The 25,773-nt window shown below is 50.9% G+C and overlaps 1 protein-coding gene across 5 annotated transcripts in view; it reads right to left on the bottom strand.

Moving 5' to 3' along the window:
- Window positions 1-5,223: 5,223 nt before the first annotated feature.
- Window positions 5,224-25,773, bottom strand: part of NDST1 (N-deacetylase and N-sulfotransferase 1) — a 64,632-nt gene continuing 44,082 nt past the window's right edge. For 4 of the 5 annotated variants that reach the window (XM_055324828.1, XM_055324829.1, XM_055324830.1 and 1 more), the window contains exons 8-16: window positions 25,445-25,627; window positions 24,375-24,471; window positions 23,030-23,153; window positions 20,759-20,933; window positions 18,488-18,658; window positions 17,716-17,825; window positions 15,883-15,985; window positions 14,715-14,830; window positions 5,224-5,679 (exon numbers count right to left, since the gene is read on the bottom strand). In XM_055324828.1, the coding sequence (XP_055180803.1) occupies window positions 5,415-5,679; window positions 14,715-14,830; window positions 15,883-15,985; window positions 17,716-17,825; window positions 18,488-18,658; window positions 20,759-20,933; window positions 23,030-23,153; window positions 24,375-24,471; window positions 25,445-25,627 (1,344 nt within the window). In that variant the 3' untranslated portion in view covers window positions 5,224-5,414. Of the gene's footprint in view, window positions 5,680-13,731; window positions 14,094-14,714; window positions 14,831-15,882; window positions 15,986-17,715; window positions 17,826-18,487; window positions 18,659-20,758; window positions 20,934-23,029; window positions 23,154-24,374; window positions 24,472-25,444; window positions 25,628-25,773 lie in introns of those variants that run through there. The other variant, XM_055324832.1, reaches the window with a different exon arrangement.

Below are 25,773 nucleotides of genomic sequence, written 5' to 3'. Positions count from 1 at the left end.
TCAGTCCCCTTACCTCCGCTGTCTACCTCAAAGGAAAATGATGGATGAGCTTTTGCACCTGAATGCAAAAGTCATGGGAACCCTCTTCCTCAGGCTTCAGGAGGGGCGAGGCTCTTTTGGGTCTGACAGGGGAGGGTCTGGATGCCCTAGAGCACAGGGTGGAGCCCAGCCAGGGCTGCCTGTCTCCAGGGAGCTCCTATTTTGGGGCTAGTCCACCCTCGGGGATGTCCCAAGTCCACCCTGTGGGAGACACTCAGCCAGGACCAAATGCCCTCAAAGTATCTCTGTAACCAGCCTCAGACTGGACAGGACCTGAGTGGTCCAGTAGAAAGCACATTCCTTGGGAAACCAGAGTGCCTTCTGGGACACCAGGCCTCCGAAGGGTCCTGGCTCAGCCAAGACTGTGGTCACTGCTGGCCCCAGCCTGGCCTGCACGCCCCTTCCTGAGGGGCCCTCAGTGCCAGGGAGGCAGCCCCATGAACAATGCTCTGCTCTGTTCTTGCCCTGGAAGGGGGTGGTTAGTTCAGCCGCACCTCACACCAGCTGGGGAGCCAATGCTCCTCGGCTCACCTCCACTAACTGGAGCCTTCAGGCCTCAGGGGAAACACAGACACCCCACAATTAGCACCCTCCGGACTCCCAGACAAGCCACAGCTCAGAGGTCAGGAGTTAGGGCCAGAATGACTTTAGGAGCCCTAAAGATGGCACCTCAGCAGAACCAGCCACAAACACCCAAAACCCCACCCCAACCAATGTCATTGCTCAGACCCTCTGACCAAGCCTTAGTCCTCATTTGGTGAATGAGAAGGGCTCAGAGAGGCTAGGCAGCTGGCCTCTGGTCACACAGCTAGGAAGCAGCAGAAGTGCAACTCAGACCCAGGTCTGTGAGCCTCCGGTGTCTATGGTCTTAATCATGGCACCAAACTGCGCTTTAGAAATCCCCAGGTGACAATAAGTCCCAGGGCTCAGGGTGCCCTGCATAGATTTCAGGACACAGAAACACATGCATGGGCACACACGTGTGTACACACATGCACGCGCATACACACACCTTCCTTAGCAGCCAGCCCTGCCAAGGACAGCCTTTGAAAGGACCCGGAGACTCTGCAGGCCCAGGTCCTCCCTCACCTGGGAGGGGCCTCTCTGCCTCCCAGGTCCCCAGTATGGGCCCAGGGCTCAGGGTCCCCTGGGTGTGTGCACCGTGCACTGGTGGGGGAGGAGGTCAGCCCTGCCCCGGAGCTCCCCCCAGCCGAGCAGGCCTGTAGGTAGGCTGGCCCTCCTCCCCCAATCCTCACAGGGCCCACAGGCCCAGGGCCAGGCTTGGCTTCCGGAGCTGCCGCCACCTTGGCCGGCTACACCACACATGGTTTCAATCAGCAGCCTGCGGGATGAATGGTGCCTTGTGAGAGCCCTGCAGGGCTCACCTCGCAAACGCAAACACAAGAGGGCAGCCAGGTAGGTCGGCCTCCTGGGGGAGGCGGGAGTGTGAGGGGACCTCTGATGGGGGATGGGCTAGGGTGCAGAATGGCACACACTGAGGAGCCAGGCCCTGTGGTCAGACAGAGAAGAGTGGGATCCTGGCCCTGGCGCCCACAACTCACCAGGCATCTCTAGGCCTCGGCTCCAGGAGAAGGGCAGTAATGAGCCCCTCTTCAAGGCAGGGTGAGAATCCCAGGAGATGATGCCCAGCGTGCAGTAAGGGGCACCACACAGGCGCTCTTCCTGGGGTCCAGCTGGACCCATCAGGGGAGCCGGGGCAGGAGGCTCACAGACTAGATTAGGCCAGGGAAGGGAGAGGACCTTGCTTAGAGCAGGCGACTTCATTTGCCAAGGTGCAATCAACTGCTTCCACCACTTCCTCCATGCTTTGAAGGGAGGGGAGCATAGAAGGAGCCCTCGGCTGGGCTCCCCAAGGGGGCAGAGCCAGCACCCCAGCACAGGACAGCTTCAGGGTAGCCAGCACAGCCATAACTAATGTTTACTGAGCACTTACTGGGTGCTGTGCTCTGCAGGTCACGGGCATCATGTTATTTCATCCTCCGCCTCCTTCTATTAATGTTTCCATCTTACACATAATAAAACCATGACTCAGAAAGGGAAAGCACTCGGGCTGCAGCCACACAGCTGCAGGGAAGCAGAGCTAGGGTGTGAGGCCAGGTGCCATGCTGCTCCCGAGCCCAGACTCTTGCCTTCCACTCCACCTGCTGCCCCGGTGGCGGGCACAGGGCACCCATCCACCAGCTGAGAGCTCCTGTTCTGAGGGTCTCCAGTGCACAGGGCTGGTGGGGGCCGCGTTCCTGAGCATCGCTGCTCAGCCTCTTTCTCCGCCCAGAGTTTCCGAGGACCCAGGACCCAGGGCCCAAGGACCCATGTTCTCCTTCCCACCTCTCTCCCACCACCAGGCTGAGTACTTCACAGAGAAGAGGCCTCTGGGCATTGGAGAATGGAGGGGAGGGAGGGAGGGAGGAAGTGTCAGGGAGAGACGAAAAACTCATGTTTCTTTGTACTGAACCAGTACACGGGTCCTGCCAGCAGACAGTCACGTGCAGAATCCTTTCCCCTTGAACAAAGCCCCACAGACCCTGCAAAAGCCTCCAGCTTTATCACCCTTCCTTCCTTAAACCACCCTCCCTCCCCCCCACCTTCTCTACTCTCCAGGCTGAGCCCCCTCAGGTGCCCAGCAGCCCTTGGCTCTCTGTCCCTCACCTCCAGGCTTTGCTCATGATTTCACCTGCTGGGACACCTCTCCTTTCCCGCCCTGGCTGGGTAGTCTTCCAAAAGCCAGCCAGGCACTCTGCGCCAGGATGCCCAATCTGCCCCCCCGGGCTCCAGAGTATCTTCCCAGGTGTTTCTGGGAGCAGGGCCCTCCCTAGGGCCTCGTGGACTTTCTCTGGGACTGGCCCCAAATTCAGAATCTAATCTATCTCTGTGGAGGAAGGAGATGCTTCCTCTCCCCTCTGTTGGAGATGGAACGTCACCTTTTTCAGACTGGCTTTCTCTTCTTCCTTTTCTGTTTTTTGTTTTGTTTTGTTTTAGGTTTTATTTATTTACTCATGAGAGACACACACAGAGAGAGGCAGAGAATAGGCAGAGGGAGAAGCAGGTTCCATGCAGGGAGCCCGATGCGGGACAACCAGACTGGGATCACACCCTGAGCCGAAGGCAGACACCCAACTGCTGAGCCACCCAGGTGTCCCTCTTCTTCTTTTTCTGACTCAAATGTCTATGGGGTCAAGGGAGATGCACTCATGTGACTAAGTGCGGATCATTTGCTGAGCGGTTCATTTCTAGCTCTTAGCCTTTCAGTGGTTTCTCTGAGCTCCAATAAGAAACTATCTCTGGAGCATAGTTTATTTATGTTTAAGATTTTATTTATTTATTCATGAGATATACACACAGAGAGAGAGAGAGAGAGAGAGAGAGAGGCAGAGAGAAAAGCAGACTCCCTGCAAGGATCCTGATGCCAAACTCCATCCCAGGACCCAGGGATCATGACCTGAGTCAAAGGCAGACACTCAACCACTGAGCTACCCAGTGCTCCTCTGGAGCACAATTTAAAGAACAAGCCTTGGGGATCCCTGGGTGGCTCAGCGGTTTAGCGCTGCCTTCAGCCCAGGGTGTGATCCTGGAGACCCGGGATCAAGTCCCACGTCAGGGTCCTGGCATGGAGCCTGCTTCTCCCTCTGCCTGTGTCTCTGCCTCTCTCTGTGTGTCTCTCATGAATAAATAAAATCTTTAAAAAAATAAAATAAAGAATAAGCCTTTTCTGCCGTCTTCTGTATAGATAGAATGTCCCTCTCAAGTAGCACCAGCTCAGTCAGGACCAAAGTATGCACATCTCACATCTCCCCCCAACTACCCTGACCCCTTTGCCCTTTGGTGTGATGGGTCAGTGAGGACCACTAGAGAAAGCAGCCCTGTGGGAATAACTATGGACATTCTCAAGGGTTAAGCAGCAAAAACGTCCAGTGTGGCTTTGTTTAGGATACTAAAAATCTAAAATAATGCACGTATTCAACTATTAAATAAAGTGTGGTACATTCACAAACTAAATCCCATGAGGAGGAATTTTTAATGACATCTGAAGATAGTCATAATTTATCACTAAGAGAAAAAAAAAGATTAGGAAACATTATGTTGGAAGAGGAAAACCAGCCTCTGGGCAGATAGGTAAAAGAAGCAAGGTTGTAGGATAAGGATATAGACTTGGAAACTAGAAGGCCTGGGTCCAAGGGCCGACTTTGCCACCCTGTACCCAAGAGACAACAGACTCCAAACCTAAAAGCTGGGCTTGTATCATTTTTCCAAGTGAGGAAGACACCGGTCCTATGATATGTACTAGGCACTTAGCACAGTGAGACTGGCACAGACCAAGCATCCAATAGACATGGGCTTTGCTGATTATATATACACAAAGCGTGGGCGGTGTTTATTGCTATGTTGAGTTTTAATTTTCTTAGGTTGGTTTATTTGCATTTTTTAAAATTTCTGCAACAAATGTAAATTACTTGTATTAATTAAAAGAATATAAACAAACATGACCGCATAAGGAAGCAGCCCCACAGAATTCATTCTTGAATTTTTCACCAGCATGTTGCTGAGGACATCACTCACTATGATGCACTGATGAGATTTTCTGGGAGAAACTAATCTGCTTTTGGTATCAGGAGGTTTCCCAGAACACATGGGCTGCCCGTGGGCTTCCAGCCACAGCTGGGTGCCTAACCTTGATGTCCAGTGCAAGGGGATCATTTAAATAAACCACGACCCAGCTTTACGTGTGCATAGGACAATGTGTGAAGGAGTCCCACCAAAGAGGGATCCCTGGGTGGCGCAGCGGTTTGGCGCCTGCCTTTGGCCCAGGGTGCGATCCTGGAGACCCGGGATCGAATCCCACATTGGGCTCCCTGTGCATAGAGCCTGCTTCTCCCTCTGCCTGTGTCTCTGCCTCTCTCTCTCTCTGTGACTATCATAAATAAATTAAAAAAATTAAAAAAAAAGGAGTCCCACCAAAGAGTTGGAAGTGCTACCCCAGGGACCACTACAACAGGGACACTCATGCTTCAGATTTCTGCACTTTACTGGTGATCCCAATTCTTTCACAACAATCCTGTCACAATAAAAATGGAAACGACAGAACTTGATGTCATAGAAAAATATTTAATAACACATAAAAATGTTGGCAATTTATTAGGATTAAAAAGAGGTTTGCAGAACAGAATGTCAGTACACTCCCATTTCTACAAGAGCAACTTGACACATCAGACAGAAGGGCAAAGTCCTAAAATAGGAACAGTGGTTATCTGAGTGGTGGGATACACTTTCAAATATTTTCTTCTCATTTGTCTGCATGTTCTCAATTTTCCACAATGGACATCTACAATTTTTGTGATTTTTTAAAAAAATGCATTTTCTTAAAAGGAAAGATCTTGCCCCAAATTTTGCCTGCATTTCTGAGCCTTTATCTTGCCTCCACATTCTCCGCACCCCCCCTCCCCCCATCCGCCTGTTTTCTCACCTGATTTTAATTGACGCCATCTTGCTGTCCCTTCTGTGTCCTTGAGAAAGGCCTGAAATCCTTGTTGGAGCGAAGCAAGGCACAAGCCAGGGCACAGGTCCAGCCCCCTGCTCCCCATCAGTGGTCCCCCACCAGTCCACACTGCCTCCTGGAGTATTGTTCTAATTAGTGGGGACGCAAAGCAGACCCAAAGGCGGAACTATAAACACCAGAGGCAAAGACCCATAAACAGCTGGGTAACTGACTCCAGCTTGTGCAGATGGTCCTGGCTCTCCTTCACACTACGGGCTGGATAGGGGGCTGGGCTGGCCATTGAGGTCTTCCCTCTGCCTCCCCTCCTTAGACCACAGGCTGCTAACTGCCAGGCAGTTAGACACTTGGGGGGAGGAGGTGTCTTGGGTGAGCTTCATCCACATGGATAGAATGCGGGACCAAAGACCTTTGAGGTCCCCAGAGCCCCATTACCTGCCCTTGGGCCTCAATTTACCTAGCTGTAAAATGGGGGAAAGAAGAGCTAAGAGACTAAATGGGCCTTTTTAAAAAAAAATTATTTATTTGGGAGAGAGGAGAGCGTGAGCAGGGGAGGAGCAGAGAGGGACAAGCAGACTCTGAGCTGAGTACAGATCCCAGCATGGGGTTCAACACGGAGTTCAATATGGGACTCAATCCCATGACCCTGAGATCATAACCTGAGTCGAAATCAAGAGTCAGATGCTCAAATGACTGAGACATCCAGGTGTCCCCTCAATGGGCCTTCTTGCTACCACATCAGGCCTACATGTATGCACTGGCACTAAATGCCTATAATATACCTAACTATAGTGTAAAAACAATATCTACCATGTGATAATAGAAACAGAGTATAACATTATCTGCAATAAAATCCATACATATTATGTATTACTATAAAATACTCTAATATTATGTTTCCTTTTTTTATGACCATCTATGGATATCTGTGTTCAGAGAGTATGTAGAGGCAAGCCAGGAAGACTTCCTTGTATGAAGGAAGATTGAAGGGCTGTGGATTCGACAGGCAGAGGAAATACGCCTCCAAAAATGTCATAATGGAGGGAAAGAGAGGTCTCAAAAGACAGGGAATTTATGGTGCTTTTTGTGGGGGTCATCTGGGGCAGGGATCCACGTCTGTCTTCTACCCTGGAAGCACATAGCCTGGTGCTGCAGAGGGCAGGAAAACAACATGCTGGATTGGAGTGACCAAGACTTGCCAGCCTCTGGTTACACAACAGAGTATCTGGGGAATTTGGTAAAACACAGATTCCTGGGCCCTTCCCAGAGTTCCTGCCTCAGAATCAGGAGCAACAGGGTCAGGCATTTGAATTTTAAAGATTTCTCAGTTGATTTCTGAAGCAAGAAGTGTCCATGTCCAGCACAGGTGAGCATTTGGGAACCTGGGGTCTGGCGTTCCCAGTGGCTGGAGATAGAATGTGGACTAGGGTAGATTCTCCTGCCCTGCCTCGTGCAGTACAGCTTCAGAAGCAGTGGGCTTCAGGCTGTGGAGTCTCACAGACCAAGGACTCCCAGCTGTGTGATCCTGGACAGTTATTTAACCTGTCTAACCCTCATCTATATAATGGGAGTGATACTAATACTTAACCTCAGCGAGTTGTAGAGCTAGTCCTTGACAAGCAGAGGGCCTGACACATGAGAAACACTTTTTTGTATTCATATAATAGATAGTATTTGCAATATTATTCCTCCCTTCCAACCGCCCTCCTCCCTGCCCTCAGTAACCATCAGCCCAGCCCAGTCTTGGGTGGAGAGGTTCGCAGGGCCTCTAGCAGTGAGAAGCTGGGCTGACACTGCCCCTTGCTGGACAAGTGCTAGACTGCACCGGAATAAGTCCAAATTGAAGCCCCATTTCCTCCCTTTTACCTGTGAATACTTGAGCGTGAACTTCTTCTGAAAAATGATATATTCTTAAATAACAGTACAATTATTAAAAGGAGGAAATTTAACATTGATATGATGCTATATCCAATCCACACAGTCCATATTCACATTTTGTCAGTGGTCCCTCTGGGGTCCTTTATAGCTGATTGTTTCCTGGTCCAGGACCCATCCAGGGTCACACATGACATGTGACTGCCAGATGCCGTTTCCTCTAATTCTGAACCATTCCTCAGCCTTTATCTTTCATGACCGTGACATTTTTAGAGTGCAGGCCAGTTTATTTTGAAAACTGTCTCTCAACAGAGATGTATCTGCCGGCTAGATTCATGTCATGCTTTTATCAGAAACTTCACAGGCATTCAGCTGGGTCCGTCCCATACCACGTCAGTTGTCCAATTCTGATGATGTGGGCTCTAACTCCCCCATCTGTTAGCACATGGGAGCTGAGCTCTGAGGGTCAGAGAGGGAGGGGAGACTTGCCTACGGTCTCACAGCTAGTCAGGGTCCTCAGCTCAAGATCTTGACGAGAGCTCAGGGAAGCTGCAGCAAGGCAAGAACGTCCCCCCACTGCCCTGAGCTCTGATGGGAGCCCAAGGGCTTGGCCAAGGACACCCATGTCGCCTTCATGGCATCACCCCTACAACAATCTGGGTGCCCAGAGCTCTCTTTCTGCTTCACCCATTCCTAGTTGTTATTAAGACTTTCATTTCACAAGTGATGCACAAGATTATCTTTGTTATTTAAAAAGTGCTGTAGTCAAAGCTGAAGTCCTCTTTGAGCCCTCACCCTTTTCCCAGTCTCTTCTTCCTCCTCCAGAAGTAACCAGTTGTCAGTTTGGTGTGAGAGGTATGTATCTGCACTCCCAGGAAAAATACACACTATATAGCATTCCTTCCAAAAATGGTCACACAGTAGGTCAGTCTCATAGAAATTTCTCTGGCAGGACTTAAAGACTGAGCCAATTATTTTCAACTACGTCATCATGTTGTTTCAGCTTGTGGCTATACTAGAGGCTATTAAGCTGATCCACTATGGATGGACATCTAGGTTGTTTCCAGCATTTAGCTCTTATGAAACACACTGCCCTAAGCATGTGATCCGGGGCTTCTCTTAGGAAAATGCCTACTTCTGGGAGCCTAGACTGCTCCTGGAGTAGGAGATTCCTTGAGTGGACTCCTCAATTAGAGGATGAGGAGAGGTCTAATGTGCCTTTATTCACTCAACCTATTAGAAATGCGGACTTTTGGGACCTCTGAGAGCAGGCGGGCTGGATTTTCACCATGTGTTTCAAAGAATTTTAGGGTTCCAAGATAATATGAAGGACAGGGAAGAGGAATTAGCTGGGGAGAGTCTAGACCCTGACTGTACCCCAACCACAGCACCCCTTTACCTGGTTTTCAGTTTTCTCTTTTAAAAACAAATATTGACTATTTTAAAATTCAAAAATCTCTGATGTGGCCGGACCCCTTAACTGACCCACTGATAATCTCCGTATCACACCTTCTGGAGCTGCTCCCATTAACACACCCTCCAGCCATATACTGTTGGTGATGCCACATGACCTGTACCAAGCTCCCTGGTACACAGCTGACAAACCGTAAAAGTCTCTGCAAGTGCTGCCCTCGTGCATTGAGTTGTTCCCAGCTGTGTCCTCACACGCCCCTCAGCAGCTGTCCACGTTCCTCTGGACCTTCTCTGGCTCACACTCAGTGGCCTGGTTCAGCATTCCCAAACCTTCCTGTGTATCAGGGAGTTTGTTAAGATGCACTTTGCTGGGTCCCACTCCCAGAGGTTCTGAATGAGTGGATTTCGGGGAGCCCAGCAATTTACATTGTTTGAAAGCTTCACAGAGGGTTCTGAGGGAGCAGGGTCCAGAGGTCTGTGTGGCAGACAGGAGACTGGGGCCTCTCTGCTCTGCCCCTTCCACCAAATCTCAAGCTCGGCCCTCTATCAGGCTAGGAGGGCTAGAGTCATGTACTTTAGCTAAAGATTTGGTTCCTCGGATGGTGGGGCTCTGAATTAATTAGAATCTGTAGGACTGATGGGTCAAAGCCAGGGTTTCCCACAGGAGGGTGCCTCAGCATGGAGAGGTTAAAATGCAGATGGCTGGGCCCTACCCCACATGTCAGAGATGACTCTCTGGAAGTGCAGCCCGGGAATCTGCATTTTAAGCAAATTCTCCTGGAATAGGCACTGAGTCCAACTTCTTACATACCCCTGAAAGACGAGGGAAACTGAGGAACAAGATGATTTATCCCTCACCCCCACCACCACTAGCCAGGGGTGGCCAGACTGCCTGTGGTCTAAACCTCCCTACCTCCACCCTCCCCTGCAGGTCATTCGAAAAGTTCAGACAGACAGACATGACCAGTGCGTACAAATAGAACCCCACTTTATTAGCAGTTAGTTCGAGATTGTACATTAATGGAGGAAGGTTCCCACTTTTAACACAACCCAAAACGGCTGGTTTGAGAGCCCTGATCAGATGAGCTGGGTAGCACCCCCTCTCTCCCCCTCCCCACCCCCACAAGGGAAGGAAACCTGTCTGCTCCCCTAGCGTGCCCCCCACCCTCTCCAGGCAGCCCTCTCCTCTCCCCAGGAAATGACATGAATTTCATGCACAAATTACAAAAGGAGCCCTCTTGCTGATAATAAAAGCTAGCACAGTCATAGAAAACCCTCTCCTCCTTCATTCTCCTCAAGAGCCAGGGAGAGGAAGGAGAGAAGGAGGATGAACTTATTAGGATAAAACACAGCCAGAGTCTCCCTAGGCCCTTGACATTGACCCCTCACAAAGCCCACATCCACCCTTTGTGGGAACTAAAAAAAAAATCTCTGGCTGCCTGAGCTGGCAAGGGCAGGCCCTGGGGAGCAGCCAGCCCAGGGCTGCAAACCAGGCACCCAGCATTGCCTAGAGGGCGGGGGTCTGGGCCCTCCACCCTCCCTTCAGCTAAAGCAGACCTGCTTTCTTCTTTGACATTGGAAAACCCCTGCTCTAGCCTCACCTGTTCATTCTACAAATGGGGAGGTTGAGGCCCTGGGAGGAAAACCATCACGCAGCTACTAATTGTACCCAGTTGGGACAAAATTTCACATCTCCTGCCTCCGGCCCAGGGCTCTTCTCCTTACACCACAGCTTGGGAGAGGCAGTTCCCCAGTGAGGCCCTTCCCTGGTACATCCCAGGGGCCTGGCTCTGTTCCAGTGCACACAGACCACTGGCCTCCAGGAAGTAAAAACCAGGAGGCCGAGAGAGAGAGAGAGAGAGAGAAAGAGAGAGAGAGAGATGCTATTTGTGCCCTGTGGTCCATTGCCAGGATCAGAAGGGGCAGCAGAGGCTCTCCTGAGCCAGAGGCATCTCCCTCCGAGGAGGCCCAGCACTGCCAGCCCAGCCTCCTCCTTCTAGAGGGGCCCAGGCCAGCTGCAACAGGTGCCTCCCTTGCCTCCCCTGAGCTCCCAGAGCTCCACCTAGCCCTCATGTTGGTTTGGCACTTGGTACAGGGGATGGTAGAGGGGCATCTCAGGCTGGGGTAAAGTTATAAAGTCAGCACAAAAGGCAGAAATCCACACAGCCTAAATAACCCTTGACAAGACAGGGGCTGGAGAGATGTATTCTGTGACACTATGAAGAAATGATCACCCAGATCCAGAATGTGGGACTTTAACAGGACAGCAGGCCTGCTCTCCTCAGAAATAACATCATTTAAAAAACCAAAGCGAGCAGAGAGAGGACTTTTCAGCATTTAAGAGATTGAATGAAAACCAAAGTTACAAGATGTCACGTATGCACCTAGATTGGATCCTGCTTCCAAAACCAGGTGTAGAAGTTATCTGAGGGGAAGAGCAAATATAGATTAAATAGCAGCTGTTCTTAGGAAATCACCGTTGTCTTGGGTGTGATACAGGCCAATACGTAGGACAATGTCCTAACTCTTAGGGGATGCAGGTGGAGGCATTTTGGTCAAGTCTCGTGGTATGTGCATCTTATTTTTAAACTAATTCTCGGAAAAAACAATACAGAGAGTGAGAAACCAAATGTGGCAAAATGTTCGTTTTAAATCTAGATGGAGAGTGAACGTTCATAATAAAATAATTGGTACAACATGTTTCCACTTGCTCTTTCAATAACGAACCCAAGGGGATTGCTCCTACTGAGGCCACCAATCTCATCTGGGGGTAAGCCTAGTTGTCCTCATTGGGAACAGATGGCTGCTCCTCAGCTGGGCCCCAGAGGCACTGGCTGCTCCTACTCACAGGCTTGAGAGAGGCCCATCTTTAAACTCATGCTCCAAGCACGAGATGCCTGCATGATGGGTAGTTCTAGAACACCGAGTAACTGAGGCAGCTGCAGGAGACCATCCTACCTGTGCCCACCCCAGACAAAGGCTCATGGGAGGCACGAGAGAATGGATGGTGGAGACCACTACATGATTTAAGCTGTTTCTCTCTCTTTCTGTTTCTCTCTCTTTCTCTTTTTTTTGGCCAAGTACAGTGAATTAGTGAACATTGAAGATGCAGAGATGCTGTACCCACTGCCCTCTGGTTTGCCCCTCAAATGAGGAGGATCTGTGTGCTCAGAAGCTGAGCCCCTAGAGGGATATGTCAGTCCCCCCACCCCAATATCTACAGGTCTTGGCAGTGGGTCCACGAGCAAGATTCATTAGTGGGAAGGGAAGAAGTAGCAGTGACCACAGAGACATAGAACATGTGGCAGGTCAAGACCCCAGCCTCCCAGAAGGGCCCGTACAACATTCCCCAATATTTTCTCTGCTCCCACAGGGTCCCATGGGGTCTCAAACCTGCCTGCTCCTTCCTCGGGCCAGAGGCAAAGAGAAATGGAGCTCCCCGCCCACCAGCCATTCTGAACTCCCAGAGATGGGGGCAGGTGTCCAGACACAGAGGGAGCTGTAAGGTCTGCACAGGCCACGGAGCCCAAGTCCCTCACCAGAAGACGGGAGATGAGGCCCGGGGTTTGCACTATGGAAGTCGCTGCCCCATTCTGTGAGTCTGGTTCTACAGCACTGGCAAGTCTTCCCGAGTGTACAAGCAGGCATGCCACCCTGTCCCCAGACACTCTGTTCCTCATCCCCTTCAGGGATGACACTGGGCTCCCAGGCTCAAAGGCCCCGATGAGAAGCACGATGGAAGGGCTTCCCTCGGGAGACCATGAACCCACATGCAGCTGTCCCACTGAGTATCCGCCTTTCTTCTCCACCGCTGGCAAAGAACTTGAGGCAAGGGGACGAATTCGGAGGTCAGACAGAGCCAGCCCCGTGCAGACGGGGGAGGACCTCTCAGGGAGAGCAAGGCAGGACTGCACACGCAGACCAGGAACTGAGAAGGCTCAAAGGCACCCTGGCTGGGAAGGAGTGGTTTGTCCCCTATCCTGGAATGACCACGGGGGTGACTGAGGGAGAGACAGGAGCCTGGCACAGAGCAGGGTCCCCAGGATGGGCTCAGAGGCAGTGTGGCATTGGAAGAGCACTGGACTCAGAATCAGGAGCCTCGAGTTCAATTCTCGGCCCTGCTTGCACCCAGTTCCGAGACGTTGGCCCGAGAGGCCGCCTCGCCTTTCTGGACCTGTTTCCATACCCATCAAAGGACCCTTCCAGCCCCAAGATGCTACAGTCTTCTGAACAAGACAAGGTTCTCCAGAAAGGGTTTCCTGGATGTCGGCTGGAAGCTGAACTGGCAGTGGGAGGGGCTGGGGAGAGGCGCCCAGCCTTAGTCACTTCACATTGTTAATGGAGGGGGTAGGAGCAGACCCTAACCGGAAGACAGCCCCGAGATCCCATGGTCTGCAGGGGGCCTGGAGACAGCTCTGTGGGTCCCAGTGGGCAGCCCAGCTCCCAGGGCAGCTCCCAACCTAGCACCATGTGAGGGGGAGGGGATAGGCCTGCCTTCGGCCCCCAGCCTCCCACCCCAGCCCTGCTGTTTCCTTTGGCCGAAGTTCCTCCAGGGTCACTGCGCTTCATGGAGCCAGGTTTCCTGGAGAGAGTAGGTCTTCCCTGTACATCTCACCACTTCTGTTCAGCTGCAGAAGCCCCAGGGCAGCCACGACACTTGGGGAGGGAACAGAGACCTCTCCCAGGGGCACCTCACCCTCCCCTCCCTGCCATCCCGTTCTCTAGCACTGAGATAGGACACTGGGGCTTGCCACCATTTTGTACAACTGAATTAAAAACAAACCCAACCAAAAAAAATATAATATATATATATACACATTATATATATATATAACACAGTGCGACCCCAGCACCCAGGGTATAAACTCTGGCACCAAGAAAAAAAAACCAAAATATTAAAATACTTTAGCTTCTTAGTATTTGGGGGGTTAATGGGGGTGGGTCTCGAGGAGCCCTTGGCCACAGGTAGCTGGGGCAAAGGCGTGGGTGGCAGTCTCACCCACTCTGCCCAGGGTCTGCCAGGGGCCAAGGTTGGGGGTGGGCATGGGGAGGACATATGTACATTGGGACATGGATACTGGCAGACTCCTGAACCGCCTCAGCCTTTTACCACAGGAAATACCACACGTCCTATCCCAGGGTGAGGAACAGGGGTAAGGAGGCCTGGGTCTCGGGGTCCGATGGCACGGCAGCGCCCCAGGGTCCCGACGAAGGCCCTGAGGACTGGGTCGATGCTGTAGGACTCAGCGATTCTTTCCTCCAAAGAGCAGGTGAGATGGGAAGGGATTAACCAGAATGTGTGTAGAGGTTGCCACCCCCACATCCAGCCTCGTGGCTCTGGGTACCCAGCTGACCCCTCTGAAGTGCCTGGCTCGAAACAGGGAAGCGGCCCGTCTCTCTCCCGTTTGGCAAAAAGCCCCGAGGGGCTCCTCCCCCTGTTGTCTGGAGGACAGGGAAAATATGGCAGCTAATACTGAGGGGATACCCTGCCGGGGCAGGGGCTGATGGGGTGAAGGGGAGGGCGTGGTTGGTAGAACACAGTGAGGGACAGAAAAGGAGTCTCGCAGACTCCCTCCTACCAGGAAGCGGCCCTTCCACCAACAGGGAGGGGCCTCCCCACGGAAGGCCGTGAACGGAATGGACCTCTGGTGGCCAGGGAGGTCCTGGAGGCCCCAGACCCAGCACTGGATGCTCTGAGGCGCTGTGGACCCGCCTGGCCTCTTCTCCTGGCCCTGCCTGGGCCTCCGCTGAGTATTGCTCCTAAGTGCTCGGCCAGCCCAGGCCCAGCTCCCCACCCTGCGGGTCAGTCTGGCTCAGCGTGCGGCAGGCCGTCCAGGCCGTCACCAACGTTCAGTCTGGCTGTGGTGGCCGTGGCTACCTGGTGTTCTGGAGGTCCTCCCGCAGCCAGGTGGGCAGGGTCTGGCCCATCTTGTACAGCAGCTTGGAAAGCTCGATGTTGTGGTCCCGATAATAGTCCTTCAGGAAGGCGCGGGACTGGAACGGGAAGGAAAGTTCGGGTCTCGGTGAGGCGCGGATTCCGAGGGGGATCCCCCTCTCTGTGAAACCACCACTCTGTCAGCGCCCACCCACCCACCTATAGTTTATTCACCATCTTCTTCAAAAAGGTGGCCTCTGAAAGAAAACTCCTATATAGCAGGACACAAGGCCAAAATCCTTGTGATGGAGAGACAAGGGGGAATCGATTAATATCAGGACAATTGAAAGTCACAGCGTGTGACTTCTCCATCGTTTGGACATGCCATTGTCTCCTGCGAGAACACCCAGCCCTCCAGCCTCGGTCCCAATGCTGCCCTGTCCTTGCACCCCGACTCCAGAGTCTCTCGAGCCACAAGGAGCACCTCTGCGTTCTGAATTCCCCTAGCGCTCGAGCGCGACTCTCTTACTGCTTGAGGCACTGCCTGTCTTGTATTCTTAAGGGTGTGTGTGACCTATTTCCCTCCTGGACTAAGAGTCCCTTGAAGGCAACGAACATGCCCCATTCATCCTCAAAGCCCACAGCATTCACCCCCAGGCACAAGGTAATAAATACTCACTTGACTAAATCATTTCTTTTTTTTTTTTTTTTGACTAAATCATTTCTAACCCGCATGTCCCAGCTGATACTCCCTCCTTTTTAAGAACCCCATCCAATGGGATCCCTGGGTGCCTCAGCGGTTGAGCGCCTGCCTTCTGTCCAGGTCCTGGGACTCCAGGATCAAGTCCCACATCAGGCTCCCTGCATGGAGCCTGCTTCTCCCTCTACCTATGTCTCTGCCTCTCTCTCTCTTCCTCTCCCTCCCTCCCTCTCTCTCTCTCTCTCTCTCTCTGTCTCTCATGAATAAATAAATAAAATCTTTAAAAAAAAAGATTTAAAAAATAATAAGTTAAAAAAAAAAGAACCCCATGCTCCCCCCTTGCTCCACATGCATGTCAAGGAATGCCAAGGCCATTAAGGTGCTGGGTGCAGGGTAAAGGGGAGATTGAATCCCCGCCAGTCAGGGACCCCCTCCAGTGATCCAGCTGCCACAGGCAGTGTATCCACTTACATCCAGGTCCATCTCTGGGTATTTCCGGCCCTTGCTTTTGCCCAGACACTTGGTTTTTCCTCCTTCAAGCAGTTGGCACCAAAATCCTTTCTTTGGATCAAACCTGTGGAGGTGGGGAAAGCCTGTGGATGGGAGCTGGTCCAGCCCATCCACTTCCAACCTGAAGGCAATGTTCACAGAGTGGCAGTGCCTAGACCATGAAACCCACTCTCCTAAGCACGCTCTGGAACCCACAGATAGATGGATGTGTGGGGCTGGGGTTTGCCCATGGGCTACACTAAACCGGCCTGCCCCCTTCTTCCTCGCCGAAGACAGCTCGCATGCTCTGAATCTCTTCTTGTTCTGGCTGGTCAGCCCAAGGCCCTTTAGCAACCCCACAACACAAACACGTGCCATCCTTCAGGATTTGGGGAAATCTTCCCTGAGCATTCTCCTACTCAGGGCTGAGCAACGTTTTTCACCCAAGAACCCAAAAGGGGAAAAAAGTTTAGTGGGATTTTCTGGGTGCGTGTTTCAATAAATTCTCTATTTTTCAAGAAATGCAGTGTCTGCAGTTGTACTTGAGCATGTCCATCACTGGGAAGTTTTGACTTTGGGAGTAAATTTCAGAAGTGACAGAGCAAGACTGCCTTCAGGATTGGAAGTCAAAGGTTTTTTGTGGGAGGAGACGAGATCTGAAGCCGCCAAGGAGAGGGGAGGCACACTGGCATCAGAATTCCACCCCAGATCAGGAACCAGTAGGAGCTTCTTGGGCATGAGGACAGCCAGAAAAACAGAGTTCATATCTGGCAGGTGTGGGAGACCGGGATTTCTGAATGGGTCACAGGGTAGGCATAAAGGAGGAAGATGATGATGGTGATGATGATGATGATGAAGATGATAATTTTTGAGCATCAGTACATGCCAGGCACTGAGCTAAGAGCTCCACATGCATGCCTCATTCAATACAGTGACCCTTGGGAGGTAGGAGTTATCTATCACCTTTATCCCCAATTTGCAGATGAGGAAGGTGAGGTCTGAAGGGGCTAAAACACTTGTCCAAGGTCACACAGTTAAAGAAGTAATGGGTCTGGGATCCTAACCAGGCATCTCTGATACCATAGCCCAACACCTTTAGCTGTTGCTCCTGTCTGCATCAAGGTAAAAGAAAGGACTGTTTCTCTTTTTCACCTTCAACTTCCAAGATAGTGAGAAGGGAACATTCTTGCTGCATGACTTTCTCAAGAAGGTAGCCAGGGAAGGTGACTTTTTTCCTCCCTCTCTTGAGACCCCCCTTCTCCATTCAGCTGCATGAGTCACCTGTCCATATAACATGGCACTAGGGGACACCACTCCCCGGCCCTGAGCTCTTACAATACAGGTTGGCCTCTACTCATCTTGGAAGGGCATTCCCAGTGCGCTTGTACCAGGTTCTGAGTGAGTGGGATTATCAGCCATTGACAACATTTATAGTTTCCTTTTCCTGAAATTATATTTAGATCATAATCTAATGCTAAGAAACCCTTGTGGGAACTGGGGAAGCTTAATGTTAATCTAACTTACTTCCATAAAAGATTCTGAACATGTTCAGGACAGACTGAAAAGAAAACCCCAGAGGTGGAACTCACATATTTATCACCTCTTTTTTTCTTGAGTTGATACCTTTGTTAATATGACTCAAACCATATTAATATTAGCTTTTCTGCTAAACAGCCATCAGGAACATACACACTTTCTAACACTCGCTAACTCTAATTTATCTGTGTCTCTCCCACCATCATTCAAGACTTAGGCTTTTTGGTCCAGGTGCTTGCTCAGAAAATCATCCTGTTGAAAAGCCAAGGCAATACTCACGCCAAGGTTTTGTGGTAGTCAATAGTGTTGGTCACCCCAAGGAACTTTTGCACTGTGTCCATCACTTTGGCAGGTTCTGTTCGCAGCAGTTTGCCATCCAGGACCAGGATCTGGAGAAAAGAGAAAAGGGAAAAGGATGATCTGTGTTCACTCCAGTGTTCACACTAGTGGCAAAGAGGTTCCCAGTCTCCTGGTCAGCGGCCACGGTACAAATTGGGGACTCTTCACTCTACAGCCTCTGCCTCCTCTTCCACTTCTGAGCACTCCCCACACCTCAGGCTTCCACAATCCAACTCCCTGCTCTCTGCCAGCTTCCCTCTCCTCGAGATGTAGCTATCACCCCAATCCTGTCTGCCCCTCACAATCCTACCATATCCCTCTCTGCCTCCCTCCAAGCCTCTGGCCCAACATCACTCTCCTACCTAAACCCTCCAAGGCTTTCCCTAAAATGCCTCATGTGATCTGGCCCTGCTTACCTCCTGGATCGCTCTCTCTAAGTCACCACACCCTTCCCAGGAAGGTAGCCTATCCTGGGACTTTCGGGGGCCCCTTAGGGATACAGAACCTGTTATGATGGGACAAGGGCTGAGGGGATTCTCATTCATCAGCCTTGGGATAAACACGAATGAAATTTTCAAAGACCCCAAAGGTCTAGCTGGCCAATGAGGGCATTTCTGGCCCCGTGGCTGACAAAAGAGATTTGTAGCTCTCTGCTAGCTGTCACAAGCCAGAGCTGTGAGTGCCCTCCCAAGGGTCCGGGACAGGTGGCTACCTGGTTGGCATGAAAGGCGCTGAGCCAGCGCTCGATGTGGGTGGCGTACCAGCCGGGGACCAGGCAGCGGTTCTGGAGGGCACGCAGCTTCAAGGACGCGTCAGGCCCAGCCGTGATCACCTCGTGAAAGGTGTACTTCAGGGCCACCGGGTCATCGTGTGCGCGCTGGTGCTACAGGGAAGGGACAGGACGGTCAGTACACCACATGGAAGGCACAAAGGTCTTGGGGCCGCAGCTGTGAAATGGCCAGAAGACCCAGGACTGGAGCCCTCAGTTCAAGACCCGGATCTGCCTCTCATCCTCTTTGACTTCAGAGAGTCACGGCCCCTGAGCGCTTGAGTATTTCCATCTTTGCAAGATGGGAGTTGGATTGGATCAGACTTTTCAAATGTGGGTCATCCGCTCACTGCCTCTCCTATTTCTGCCACCCCCACAGCCACCTGTGTGTGCCAATGTCAGCGTACTTTGATTTATATTGACTCATCTCTCTTATTCACATAAAACTATTTCAAAATCAAACTCACTATCGCCTCCATAAACAGAAAACCAGAATCAGTTGTCACATAAAGAAGGTAACCATTCATAAATACAATAAAAATAAAACAATGTTCTCAAATGCCAGCCAGACATCAATGTCTGCTCTAGGTCCTGAGCTCACAGCTTGTACTCTTTTCGATGAAAGTAGAGCTTAGCAACATTAGAAAGGACTTAAGAGCCATTTACACTAAAATGAGAATTTGTCCTTTATGGATTAACTCTTTGTGTCCCCTCCCCAAAATTCATATGCTGAAGCCCTAACCCATAATATGATGGTATTTGGAGGTGGGGCCTGGGAGATAATCAGAGGTAGATGAGGTCATGATGGTGGGGCCACCATGATGAGGTCAGTGCCTTTACAAGAAGTGACACCAGAAGGCACCTGGGTGGCTCAGTGGTTGAGCGTCTGCCTTTGGCTCAGGGCATGATCCCGGGGTCCTGGGATCAAGTCCCACATCGGGCTCCCTGCATGGAGCCTGCTTCTCCCTCTGCCTGTGTCTCTGCCTCTCTCTGTGTCTCTCTCATGAATAAATTAAAAAAAAAAGTGACACCAGAGAGAGTGGGTGCTCTCCCTCTCTCATGCTTGCATTCTCTCTCCCTTTCCCTCTCCCTCTCTGCCTTGTGAGGACACAGTGAGAAGGCAACTGTTTAAAAGTCAGGAAGAGCCATCTCACCAGGAACCAAATCCACTGGCACCCTGATCCTGTACTTCTAGCCTCCGGAACTGTAAGAAATAAACCTCTTGTTTAAGCCCCCAGTCCATACTGTTATGGCTGTCCAAACAGACTAAGACAGGACAAGAAAAGAGCCAGAAAGGGGTGAATGCCATGTTTGAAGCACCTACAATAATGCCACAGGCCCTTGGCATCCAGAGACCAGGAGCCTGCCCAGCAGGGGTCACTCTTGAGCCTCCACGCTCACACACAGCTCAGGGTGGGCAGTGAGAGAAGAGAGCAAGTAGGGTCTGTACCCGGCCCCCTGCCGGCACTGTGGACAGCAGTGAGGCTCTGGAGAAGAAGTGACAGGCTCAGAGGGTGGCAGGGAGGTGCTGAAAGTGGCCAGACTGAGGAGGTCTTCCCCCTATACCCTGGCACTGGATCATAAACCCAGGAAGATTGGCAGGCAAGGGAGGAAACCCCCAGAAGGCCTGAGCCTAGGCTTTTCCATAAGCCTAGTGGAATGGTGCTCAGATGAAATTAAGTCAGGTCATTGAAGTTAAAGAAACTTCTAGTTCTTACATAGTCAAGTAGGAGTTAGGAGTCATACCCTCTCTAGCACAGACAAGAGTCAGGTAACTTCTTTATTTGATCAGGTGTTTGCATCCTCTACTATAAATGGGGAGTCCTATGCCTTATCCTTCTCTGAATCCCTACCCTCACGCCACCCAGAATCTAGCAAGGAGGCCAGTTAGTATGATCACTGTTCACCAAATCTCACTTTCATCAAGGTAGAACCAGCTTCCACCTCTTGTTGGTGTCAGAATCAGAGGCGGAACCCCCAGTGAAGCTGGCAGGGTAAGTAGGTAACTGTAGGCTGGGATGCAACATGGATTTCCACCTGTCTCCTCCACTAGGCTAGAAGCACTGTGGAGGTAGGACTCTGGTCTTACCCACCACCCCATTCCAGAAGCCTAGCTTAGACTTAGTAAACACCTGCTGAATGAACACATGAGTAACTGAGTTGTGGACAGAGCCCCATGCCCCTACCCAGGGCTCTGCCCCAGCCCCGGCTCACCTGGTACCAGGAATAGGCCCGGTCTGCTGGGTTGATGAGGATGGTCAGGACCTTGGCCTTGGGTAACAGAGCAGCTGCTCGCCGGGGCGCCACTTCCGAATCAAAGTAGTTGGCGCTTTTCTCAAAGTAAAAGTCGGAGGTGGTGTTGGAGGGGATAGGAAAGAACTCCATGTACCTGCAGGAAGCCCAGAGAGAAGAGCTCACAGGCAAGACTCATGAGAAGGGGGCCCGAGGAACGCATGATGAGAGGGTGAGGGTCGGTGGGGGTAGCATTTCAGAAAGCAAGCAGGGCACATTAATCCCAAGGACCTGCTTCAGGCAGGGATTCTAGATGGATGGCCACTTTTTTCGAATCCAACGCTTTTCAGGGGGTACTTTGGAGTCAGGAGGATGTCAAGACTTATAGAAGTGATATGAGTTGTAAAAATATGGGATGGGGTCGGGGTGGAGTGTCTTTGAATCCTAAACCAGATATTTCCAGTTAAAGTGACAGGGTCTCAACTTACTGCCTCTAGGGGGAGAACTGGGACACCTCTGACCCCAGGAAGAGCCAGCATGGACCTGAGGAGTGCCCTGTCTTGCCTCTAGAGTACAGGATTTCTTTCCTGACCTAGGATGGCGCTTTCAACACTGTCACTGTGGACCAGGAGATGGGGGTGGGGGGGTGTAGGGGGATAGGGTGTATGTGTGTGTCACTTTCGGCCAGCCACACTTCTCCACTGGCCTCATGTGGATCAGCCTGACGTTTCCAGATGAGCCTCCCATATCCCACCCAGAGTGACTTCCACACCAATCCTTTGGCTCATTTCGGAAAGCTAAATGAACACTCCAGAGCCTCCCAGGGGCACCTACTAATGCAAAATAGTGGTACAACTTCAGGGGTTCATGGAAGCCAAAGCCTGCTGGCCCACCTTAGGTAAGGGTGTAGGATCCCTACTATATCCTGGGAGACAGGGCTACTCTAGGGAGGTACCAGGAACCCCTTTATCAGAACCACCTTGGGGCTTCGGAGATTCCTCACCCCACCCTACACCTAACTACAAAATCAAAATCTCGGGAATAGAGCTGAGGAATTGTTCGCTCTCTCCTATGTCTGAATTTTCTTATTTATTATTCTTTAAAATTCCAGCTAATTAACATACGGTGTTACATTAGTTTCAGGTGTATTTCTGAATTTTCTTTATGAAATAGCATCTGTATGCCCACCACAGTCCATTGTTTGTGATACCTAAATTGAGAAAGCTCTAAAAACAGAAGCTTTCCCCCTCAAGTTTATAGCAAAGCCATTTGGCAGCAAAACTTGATGTATTAATCTTAGTGGAAGGATTCACAGACTTTTCTATAGACATATTAGTGCATGTACTTGCTAGTGGGGCACCTGCTAATGGGGTGCTGCTGGAAGTGTTGCTAAATGTATAGTGTCCTACCATACTACCTCCCTAAAATCTGAGAGACAGTGACTTCCAGTGATACACCTGGCTACACTGGTTTTAGACAAGAGATAGTAGACATATTAGAGATACAGACAGGTAGGCATCTAGGTAGGCAGATGATAGATAAATGAGAGAGAAAAAAGTATAGAAAAATACAAACAAACAGAAGAATGCCCATAATCTCTCTACCCAGGTAAACTACTGACATGAAAATAATAAACAAGAGTAATACACTTATAGGCTAAAAAGAGGTGAATAGTAGAGAAAGATGCAAATAGAAATAAGTGGAGTGTAAAACTGTCCCCATGAAGCCTCCCCTCCATATCCTTGGGTGACAGGCTCTGGGGGGAAGCTGCAATTTCCACCACCTCCCCTGGCAACTCCTCAAAGGCTAGTAAGCCGCCTCTGAAGGACTCACAAGAACACCTCCTGCTCCATGGTCAGACAAAGTTCAGCCAGCTCTCAGGGTGAGAACACTTGGATCTTAGCCCCTGCTCTGTCCCCAACTCTGTCCCCAATCTTGGGCAAGTCCCTAGCATCCTCTGGGACTCAGACTATTTTCCTGCAAGCAAGGGATGGGCTGGCTCTCACTTCCAGCAGTCTTTGACCCCAGGAGGTAATGAAAAAGGGCAAAGGGCTTCCTCATCAAATGTCCCGCCTGTGACAAGGCTCCAACATCATGACTCAAGGGGTCACTGAGCTTTGTCCCTGTTTACAGGAACTTTAGCTGTGTGAGAGTAAGTGCCAGCTGCTTCCTGCTGTGTCCACAGAAGACCTTCTCCAGGGCAGACTCCATGACAGCCTTCCCATCCAGCTCTGGTCAGAAAGGGCCACTCACCAGTCGATGCCTTTGTGATAGTTGTGGCCATTAAAAAACTGGATCTCCTCAAAGGTCTCTGAGCTGGGGTAGTTGCTGCTGAGGTCCGGGTGCATGCCCAGGAACAGGTAGAGGGCCGTGGTGCCTGCAAGGATGGAAGGCAGCTGATGGAAGGCAGATGGAAGGCCCAGCCCAGAACACAAAGATGGGAGTCTGAGATCCTGGGTTCTGTGTCCAGCTCTCCATGACTCACTGGGAGATCCTGGGAAAGTCCCTTGCCTTCTCTGGGGCTTAGTTTCTTCATCTGTATAACCAAAGAATTTTACGAAAGCCAGGACAGCAAATACGGGGCATGGGTGTGGGCACCTCCCACTCCTGGCTCCATTGTAGACACCACTAATCAATCATGGCATTTCTAAACACTACATAAGAAATTGGCCTCAGAATCCTTCCCACCCCTATAGTCTAGAAGCCATGCCCAGTTCATTAGTATCATCTCATAATCTCAGAACTAGATGGTTTCCAGGTCTGGGCCTCTGTTCTCTGATATGTGGGAGGAGCTCAGGGAAAAGGTTGCCCCAGACCCTGCAGTCTATGGATGTGAAATTCGTGAAGAGCTAAGAGATTTGGCTCAATTGCCTTCTCTTCTGGGCATCCTTCCCTTACCTACACTTTCTGCCTTACTCGACAGTATAGAACCTACCCCCTCCTTTAGAGAATTCATTCCTTTCCTGTGTGTGTCTATGGTTTGTATGGCATAATGAGATGTCTTGGAAGAGAAGGAGACTATAGAGTTTAGTTTCCTTAAGAGTATAAGCTTTGGGGGTCAGAGAGATAAGGGTCCAAGACTCAGATCTGTCATTTTCTAACTGAATGTGTCAGGGGAGGTCACTTAACTTCTCTGAGCCTCAAGTTTTCTATCTGTAAAATGGGATTACGCATTCATGCTTTACAGCGTGTCTAGACAGCAAATACTTAGCAACCATATCACCACTCCTCCCTCTTGCACCTCTGGCAGACATGACTAATTGATTACAGTCCTCTTTGCACTGAACCAGTTTTGCCTGGCACTGCTCAAATGTGCAGAACAGCTGATCTGGGCTTCTTTGCCTAGACTCAGAGACTCCCAAGAAGAGAGCTCCCTAAGGTTGTGGTTCAGGACAGACAGGAATATTCTACACCCACCTCCACCCCCTCCCCACTTCCATACTGATAGGCAGTTCATGTTCATCCCAACTTCACTCTCACTTCCTGGGGAAAAGGGGGTAGATTGTTGGGGAGTAGAACCAGGGCAAGGTGGTCCCCAAAATTCTATGGCTGAGACAGCAGGCAGTGGGGGATGCTGGCCAAGAGCAAAGAGACTTGCCTGTTTTCTGGGGGCCAATGATGAGGAGCTTTGGGAAGCGGTCACATGTCTTCTCCTTGGACCAGATGTCTTTGTGGCGTTTGTCCTCACAGGGGTCCTAAAACAATAGTGGAAGGAATGTTGGGGGAACGGGCAAACCCAATGAATGGATTCTCATTGCACATGGATACATGGTTCTTACAGTGCTACCAGGTAGAATAACTACATGTGTCCTTGATATATCCCCACCTCAGGACACTGAGCTGCCAGCAAGCAGGGACCACTTCTGGTTAGTCCCAGAAAAATACTCAGCCCAGTGCTTAGCACATAACAGAAGCTCATGGGCCCTTGTTGAGTTTGGATAAGCTGTGTCTAGACCAGGGGTCAGCACACTTTTTCTGTAGAGTTCAGTCAATCTTTTGGTAAGTGCTTAGTAACTACTTGAGGCTGGAGTACTATCGGGTCTCTGTTACAACTACTCAATTCTGTTGTTGCAGCATGAAGGCAGCCATAAACAGTACATACAAGAATGAGCATGGATGGGTTTCAATAAAACTTTATTGACAGAAACAGATTGCAGGCCAGATTTGGCCCATGAGCCATGGTTTATGGACTCCTGGTCTGAATCATGAGACTGTTCCAATTCCAGCTTTGCTTCAGTTTCCAGATTTTGACAGCCTCCAGGGGAGACTTCTTCAAGAACTGCCTGCCAAAACCCTCCCATCAGCCCCTTTCCCATGGTACAGAGCCTACTAGTGTGAGAAGAGACAAAAAGGATGATCTAATAGTCTAACCGGGCCATGCAGTTGCTTTCACCTGCACTTGATCTATACTATGTTCACATATAGTTCTGTAGTCCTTTTTCAGGTATGTGTGAGTGTGCATGCACGTGGGTCTGTGTGGGAAGTGTATACATACCTGTGAGAACAAGTGAGTGTGCCCATGCTGGTGAGCAAGTGCGCACCTGAGTTTACGCTCAAGAGAGAGCACGAGGGGGTGAGGCCCGAGCCCATATCTAGCATGTATGCCTGCGAGTGGTGGGCATTCCATCTCTGCAACAAGACGCCCGGCCCACCACCCCACCCACCCACCTGCCAGAGCGGGTCTTTCTCCTCGGAGAAGATCTGGAAGTACTTCTGGGCCAGCTGCACTGGGGGCAGCGTCTGCAGCCGGAGGTTGGTCCAGGAGTGCAGGAAGCGCACCAGGTGCTTGAAGGTATACAGGCCCAGGCGGTCATTCCCATAGTTGGACAGGTGTGTCATGAAGATGCTGATCTGCTCCAAGGGAGGGAGGGCGGACAGGGCTGGTCAGCATCTGGAGGTCACAGCCCCACCCCACTTTTGACTCTACTGGTCTTGCTGCAGCTTACAGAGTCACTCTATGACCAGTCCAAGGTTCACTAGGGCCGTTAACAAACTCG

This window comes from Nyctereutes procyonoides, unplaced genomic scaffold (genome assembly GCF_905146905.1).
Source record: "Nyctereutes procyonoides isolate TBG_1078 unplaced genomic scaffold, NYPRO_anot_genome, whole genome shotgun sequence".
NCBI lineage: Eukaryota > Metazoa > Chordata > Mammalia > Carnivora > Canidae > Nyctereutes > Nyctereutes procyonoides.
This window is presented reverse-complemented; position numbering and strand designations above follow the sequence as displayed.